The sequence below is a fragment of the Pteropus vampyrus genome, unplaced genomic scaffold (assembly GCF_000151845.1).
Source record: "Pteropus vampyrus isolate Shadow unplaced genomic scaffold, Pvam_2.0 Scaffold274, whole genome shotgun sequence".
NCBI classification, from domain to species: Eukaryota; Metazoa; Chordata; class Mammalia; order Chiroptera; family Pteropodidae; genus Pteropus; species Pteropus vampyrus.
This window is the reverse complement of record NW_011889055.1, coordinates 343,980-351,331: the sequence shown is the minus strand read 5'-3', so window position 1 is coordinate 351,331 and position 7,352 is coordinate 343,980. Positions and strand designations below refer to the sequence as shown.

At 56.8% G+C, this 7,352-nt stretch overlaps 1 protein-coding gene across 1 annotated transcript in view; it reads right to left on the bottom strand.

Moving 5' to 3' along the window:
- LCMT1 (leucine carboxyl methyltransferase 1) overlaps positions 1-7,352 on the bottom strand; it is a gene marked incomplete at its 5' end in the record, with an annotated part of 18,026 nt that overhangs the window by 8,099 nt on the left and 2,575 nt on the right. The window contains 3 exons of the mRNA XM_023520632.1: positions 2,245-2,321; positions 3,581-3,702; positions 5,304-5,395. Of these exons, the coding sequence (XP_023376400.1) occupies positions 2,245-2,321; positions 3,581-3,702; positions 5,304-5,395 (291 nt within the window). The remainder of the gene's footprint in view (positions 1-2,244; positions 2,322-3,580; positions 3,703-5,303; positions 5,396-7,352) is intronic.

The window sequence follows — 7,352 nt, the reverse complement described above, 5'->3', positions numbered from 1 at the left end:
AGGCACCGTCGAATCGTTTCTCTGACGTGTGAGAGCAACCTGGGCGGAACCCCAGACGCCTTCCCCCCGAGCACATCCGACCTGGATGGCTAACGAGCCCTAGAACTTCCCAGTCAGACGCAGGCTGAGAGCGATGGAGGAGTCCGAAGGATGTTTGTCTTAACTTGAGGAAAGTGTTGCTGGAAACATCCGTAATTAAAAGGGGGGAACTGAGTGCTGGTGGGGAGGAAGGGGCATAAGCGGTGGGAGCACCCAGTGTGAGACAGCGGGGAGAGGCGGGGACACGCGTGGGGACGCATGGCCCCTCCAAATGAGGCGGCCGCCGCTCAGGCACTGCCACGCAGCAGTAACGGCCTCGGCTGCCAGATCTGATCTTTCCAAGGAAAGCAGGACATCCTGATTTTCACAAAAAAGCTATTTTTGAAATGTTGGCAACTAATTTAAATGAAAAAAGGACTTAAGATTGGGGACCAATGACCAGGTCAGAAGAGCCATACAAAATCCGTTCCGTTCCCAATTCCTTCCTGGTAACTGTGAGGGAAGTGTAACTGGGTCAGAGGCAGATGCCATGGGACATGGGCACAGGTGTGTGTACCGTACAAATGTGCACGCGCACACGTACACACACGCGCGCACACGCACACGCATGCACACGCACACGCATGCACACACGCACACACGCCATCTTTCAAAAGCAAGGGGGGAGCCAAACACGCTGCCGTGTCCGCGTGCCACCCGGGCCCCGGGTACTTGCCCATCTGCAGGGTGTCCTCGCAGTGCAGCTCTAAGATGGGCTGCGACAGTGGCGGCTTCAACCTGTGGGAAGGTGGGAGGAGCAGCAGGCAGGGTCAGGCGGCCCCTGCTACGAACGCCGACACCCACTGTGAGAGTGGCAGGTGCTCCCTGCTCCCGTGGGGCCCGTTCCACACTGCTTGACCCGAGGCACAGACAGAACACTTCAGGGGACACGGTCTCGGGTGAGGCCAGCCAAGCGTCACAGTCCGACTTTGGTGTCAATCATGAACTGACCTAAACCCACGGGACTGGGAAACGGCTAAAGGCGGGCTGGGGCTCCTGCTGGTCCCCGTGTTTGTCAGCCATCTCCGACCCTCGCCTCTTCCCAAACAGAACTTTAAAGACAGCTACTGTTCATCACAGGCGACTACACAATGCACTCTCACTCAGACCTCGAGTTCAGTGACGTCCATGCGGCAACTCCCCAGATCAAGAATGTGCAAAACACCAGAAATCAGAGAGCCGAATTTTCAGGGCCCTGATGCTGTGCACAGACGCCGGGCGTCCCCACCCCGGGCGTCCCCACCCTGGGAGCCCGTCGCCAGCCGGAGCCGAGCGCCGCCTTGCTCTCCCTCCACAGTTCCAGCAAGATCGGCCACTCTGCCTTCCCAGAGCATCGGGCCGCCATGCGCCATCCAAAAACCACATCTAGTACGAAATGTAATTTTACATATGGAAAGGGTAAAGAACTTATTTTCATAAGGTAAAGCAAAAAATAATAAAGCTCAAAAAATACTTCCACTTTGCGAGGATTAGACATCTCTAAAAAAAAAGTTTAAACTTTCATGTTTATTAAAAATATTTCAACATAAGAACTAGGATTTTATCTCAATGCCTGATTTGAACAAGAGGGAGGGAGCATAAGTTAGACCCCAGAAATCTTGACCTTGAGCTTGAAGTCAGCAGAGCTCTCAGCTCCACGCCGTCCTAGCTGGGTGACCTTAGGTAAATTAAACTTTGAGCCTCATTCGCCTCATCTGTCAAAGGTGGGGACAATAGCGCTGAGCTCATGAGCCTGCCCGAGGCCTGCAGGACACAATCGGAGGGAGGCACTTGGGAGGCTGCTGGGTGAGCAGCAGGTCTCGGCAGAGATGAGCGAGCCACGCCGGCTCCCTGAAGCCTGGGACGGCCCCTACCACGCCTCACGCGGGATAACTGACCAACCGCTCACTCAGAAGCCATTTGCTGAGCATCTGTTCTGGACCAGGGCCCTTTCTGTGCCCTGGGGACAAAGAAGGGGACAAACTTCCTAAGAAATCCGGTTATGGAACGACCGCTCCCTTGAGCACTGCGGTAAAGGTGTTTCTCATTCTGAAGACTGGGGACACACTGGAAGGGGGGGCCCAGGGAAGCAGGGTCCAGGACGAGGCCCTTAGCATCCATGCTGCCGCCTGCAGGGAGCTGGCTATGTGTCCTGCCAGGCTCCCGCTCGCGGCCGCAGCCACTTACTTGATGGTGTGCAGCTTTCTGGTGACTATCATTGGAAAGTCGACTTCAAAATATTTGCTTGGGAGAAGGTCTTGATCCTGGGAAAGGACACACAAGCCTTGCAGTTACTCACTCAAGCACGCTCGCTGACCGCCTCCACGCGCCGGCCTGAGACCGGGAAGGGCACGGGCCCTAAAGGGCTTCCGGCGGGAGCAACAGACTCAGCACTCACTTTCCAGATGAGTCTGGTCTCGGCACAAAGACCAGGTGGGGGACAGGTAAGCAGCCATTGCAGCCGTCCAGGGGGTGTAAAGGGCTGGGAGGAAGTGGGGTGGTCACGAGTGCTTCACAAGTCGCACAGAATAGCAATTTTCAAAAAGCAGCGCGGGGCCTAGCGCACAGTCAGGAAATCATGTAGCGGGTTTTGCCCAGCAGTTTGGGGATGAAACAGACTAAAACAGCAAAGAGCCGAAAGCATCACGTCATGAGGGCGAGTGCCGTTTTGCGATTCGTGTTTTTTCCACGATCGTGGAGCACAGTGGGTGGTAAAGAACAGGCAGTCTGGGCTCAGGGCCCAGCTCCGCCCTGTTGGCTGAGGCCTCGGGACAATCGCTCGACTCCTGGGCCAGGGGCTCCTGCCCTGGGAAGCGGAGAAGCGGCCGCACCTCACGGGGCTGCGGATGCACGGGAAAATGCACACACACTGTCAGCGTTTACAGCCAGGCGCGCGGAGGCGCGTCCCCCTCGGAGCGACGTGCGCTCCCTGCAGTGGCTGCAGCAAGGACACAGCACCCTGCGTCCCCTCGCCTGTCCTGGTTCAGTTGGTGGCCACCCTGCCACTGACGGGCCGGTCCTCTCCCCGTGGGTGTGGCTGTACCTTCCCCTGAGCTCCAGCAGAGCAGCCACGGGATCGAGTCAGAGGACGGCTGCGCAAGGGCTCGGTGTCACACGACCGTCACCCCTGGCCGTGCAAACCTCCAAATCATCCAGGACACCGCTCGCCGACAGGCGAATCTTAGTTAGCGTCCCCCATCAGACGCACGTGCTCTGCCTCAGCGAGTCCGCCGGGAGCGGGAGGGGTTTGGCCCCGACGTGTCTCCACGCAGGCGGAGGGAAACGCACGCACGGGTTTTATTAAACCCTGTTTGTAGCGGCAAAGGTGGGAAACGATGCACACAGCCCCACCGGGCCCCGGTGCAAGGCAGTGTGGGGCTGGCCAGCAGCCAGGGACAGGGCTGGGAGGGGGGCTGCCACTGTGTCCCTTTTCACACATTTAAAATATTTTTGAACCAGGTGAACATCTTCAAAGCATTAAATGTGAACAGTTGAGGAAACAGGAGGGTGAATGTGAACTTACCTTTAATATCCAGAAGGTGGTATCCATCCCAGCCCCGAGGTTTATGATCTGGCAGTGGCATTCTGTCTTCCGCAAAAATGCCTTTATAAGCTGACCGATGCCATAGACTCGAGCAAAATAACCTAAGAAAGAGACAGCGAAACAAGCTGTCACTCAGTGAGGACAGAAATGACCCCTGCAAGGCCAGGGCACCAGAAGACGGAGAGCCCCGCCCCCTTCAAGGTCAGCGGCGTATGGCACACCTGCAGGAGGAACAGCACCTTCAAATGCTTTTTTTTTTAATCCCTTTGAACCAAAGCACAACCTACTGACTGGTGGAATTATCTAACAGAGAACTGAAGCGTCCTATAACTTTACTTATGAAAGACGGGTTTTGCATCAAAACAGCTGATCTAAATGCTCCCCTGGGAAATGACCTCTTGGAGTTTGACCACCAGACCTTTCTCAAGGCCAGAGAGAAAGCCGCTCAGCACTCTCAGCGGTCAGGTGAAACTCAAAACTGCGAAATCCGACGGGAGAGACTATTTTTAGGCTGGGAAATCGGGCAGATGGATGTCAAAGCTGAAGCCGCATTTCTCACCTGGCTCCTCCCACCTCCACCTGCCCAGGGGACCATGTGCCTTGAAGGGCGGGGAGGACACAGCCAGGGGCTGCCGATAAGAGACCCTGAAGCTCTGGAGACAGAGACAGGAGGTGGGGGCAGGGAGCGAGCGGCCCTCTGCTGGCTTGAGCCCTGCTTGCTCAAAGCATGGCTGTTTTAGGAACCAAATTCGAGCAGCATTTAGAAACTTCTATTGCAACTTGCCAGGAATTTTCTGTCTGTTGACTCTACTCATAAGTAATTTTGGCTTGTATTTTGCATGTCTTTTTCATTTATTTTCCTAGCAAACCATTCTTATCGTATTTTATAGAAAAGCCCACAATGGATTGTGTATGGGGAAAAAAATCTTTACAGCATGGTGTTTGGGGAGCACTCTCCTGGTGGGCTGCAGGTCCCCAGTCTGGGGATTCGGCCCCAGGGAGAGGATGAAGGCAGGCAGGAGGGCCGACATCTGCCCGGGCCCCGGGAAGGCCAGCACGGCCGTCCCTGCCTCTGGAGCAGCCCTTAGGAAAGCTGCCTGCCAGCCGGGCCTTGCCCGGTCTCACCGACGTTTGGTTTCACTCTCGCGCAAATACCACGTCCTTACTCTCCGGAACCCTCGCTTTAAAAGTTCCCTGTGCATCTTAGGGAACCTAATCTCTAGGATCTGACCTTTAGGGCCAAGACGCCCCACTCGCACGGGAACGACTGCCCTTTGGTCGGTTTCCCGAGCTGGCTGAGACTGAGTCAGGTTGGACTCAAGTCCCCTGACTCCCTGCTGGAAATGAGCTCTGCGGAATCCTGCAGTGTCGCTAACAACTTAGTAAGGCACCAAAAAGTGATCTCTTCTGCCAACAGACAGTTCACAGTAAAAATATATAAGTGGCTTTTAAACATATGGAAATGATCTTCTACCTTACTGTAAACAAAAGGAATGAAAGATAAGGTTACCCTAAGATACCAGTTTTCAAGTATCAGGTTAGCAAAGACGAAAAAGCTGCGTGACACACGGCGGGGGCGGACGCGGGGAGAGAGCACATGCTGCTGCGGAGCGTGCACACTGGACGCTCTTGCTAGGAACGAAGCCCTGAAGCTTCCGGCCTCTCGGCTGACGAGTGGTGCTGGGGAGGGAGAGTCACTCGCCTCTGTTAATCTCAGGGGCCTTCCTCTCTTTAGAGAGCCTCACGAAATGCTGGATGTAGGGGTCGTCCCAGTAGCCGATGCTCACCGCAAACCTGGAAGGGAAGAAAGAGAGAGGAGGTGAGCAGAGGCCGGCAGTTCCGGCCGAGGTCCACGGCCACGTCCCCGAGAACCAGGTCAAGGATCCGGAGGAGACGTGCCGGCCTCCGAAGGCCAGCGAGGGCACACCCAGCGCCCCCGCACAGCGAAGCCGGATCCGCACCCGCCTCGCGTGTGCTCACTGCTCACCGTGCCTTCTGCAGCGCCCACCTGTCACCTGTCTGTCCTCACGCCACCGATCCCTCCCTTTCCCAGAACCCGACCCAGCAAACGACCTCACCCCATACTTCATTTAGTCACCCGGCAAACTCACTGGCCCAAACTTTTCGTGCCCAGAGGAAAGGAAATTCTGAAATATTTAGCAAACATCACTGACAGTGACCTGGGCACTTCTCCCGAGTTTGTGCTGGGTGCCGGTCACTTCACAAAACTCATGGTGGTCACAAGGTCACGGAGGGGAAGCCAGGAACAAATAAACAAAACCACAACCTGGAAGCCGCTCTGGGAGCCTACACTCCCTCTGCCCGGTCTACATGGCAAGGAGTCCGGCTTCTGTGTCTGAGCTGGGAGCTGAAGCCTGGGTGACCACTGAAGTCTTCCGGGTGGAACCAGCCCTAGGGCCACTGAGAAGGCGGGGGAGGAGCTGGTCCCTAAGGCCACGCCAGGCCACCGCAGGCCTGGGGCCTGCTCTAGCTCTCAGCGGACATTCGGTGAGATGCTAGTGTCTTCCCCTTCGAGCCAACTTGAGCAAGGCTTCTGTCACTTGCAGCCTACGGCGTCCTCACTCATACCCTGGTAATACACGCACAACACATCACGTTGCTGATAAGTGAGCTGAAAAGCAAGGGTGTGCATGTGTGTTGTGTGTCCAGGTCAGTTCTGAGCACCCAGAAGCAGATGCTGCCTGTCTTTTCTTCGGGTCTGCCGACAAGGTTCACGGCAGCCCTGGCTGCAGTTGGTGCGGGTTCTGAAGAGATGTCCCCATCTCGTGCATCCTGCCCGCACAACCACACATGGGGGTCTGGGGCGCACACGCTCAGCGGCTCAACATGGAAACACACACGCTCGCGCCAAGAGCGCTGTCTGCTGTGAGTCCAGACTGCTGCGTTTCACAGGAGCGAACTTGCCAGCGGTCCAAACAGGCTTACAGACACCGACCCGCTGGTCTCGTTAAGTCGATTTCATAGTTTGCGAACCTGCGTTTAAAAAATGATGCCGAATAGAGAACCAGAGACAACAGCGGCATGGAAGGCTGTTCTGTGGAGCGTGTTTCCAGCAAGTGCTGTGAGGCTGCGGGACCGTCTAGTGCCACCTAGTGGTAACAGCCGCACCAGCCTCGAAGGACGACCGGCAGGCGGGTGACTTTTTTTGAGAACGTTCTTCAGAGTTTAAGGGTCGGAAGGGGCCTTAGAAATGGCCTCCTGAACCCCAACACCGATGCAAGAAGCTCTTCGGCGGTACAGAGCCACTGCTGGGCTCCCCACAAAGGCGGCGCCCACCCTGCTGCCCCGCACGGAGGCGGGTGGGCTCCCGGCCCACGGGCTCCCGGCGAGGCCAGCTCTCGCCTGGTGGCAAACACGGAGCGGAGTCTACTCCTCGCGGCTCTGCCCATCCGTCGCTCTGCCCCCGCTCCAGCCAAGCAGCATTTACTGAGATGCCGCTCAGGGCCAGGGGACCGGGGACCGAGCGGCGAACAAAACAGAGAAAGGACAGAGGCAAAGACGAGCGGCAGATGATGATGAGCGAAGGGCATGAGCAACGCGGAGGACGAAGGGGTCGACCTGAGGGAAGGTGAGAGGGAAGGCCTCTCCGACAGGTGGCCCGCTGTGCCCTAGAGTGTGCCGACAGGATGCTCCCATGTGACAGCGGACCCGCAGTGTCCGTCCCAGCAGTGGACAGTGGGCGGGTGCTGGAAAGCGAGGCAGGCTCAGGCCACACAGGCCTGGCAGAGGG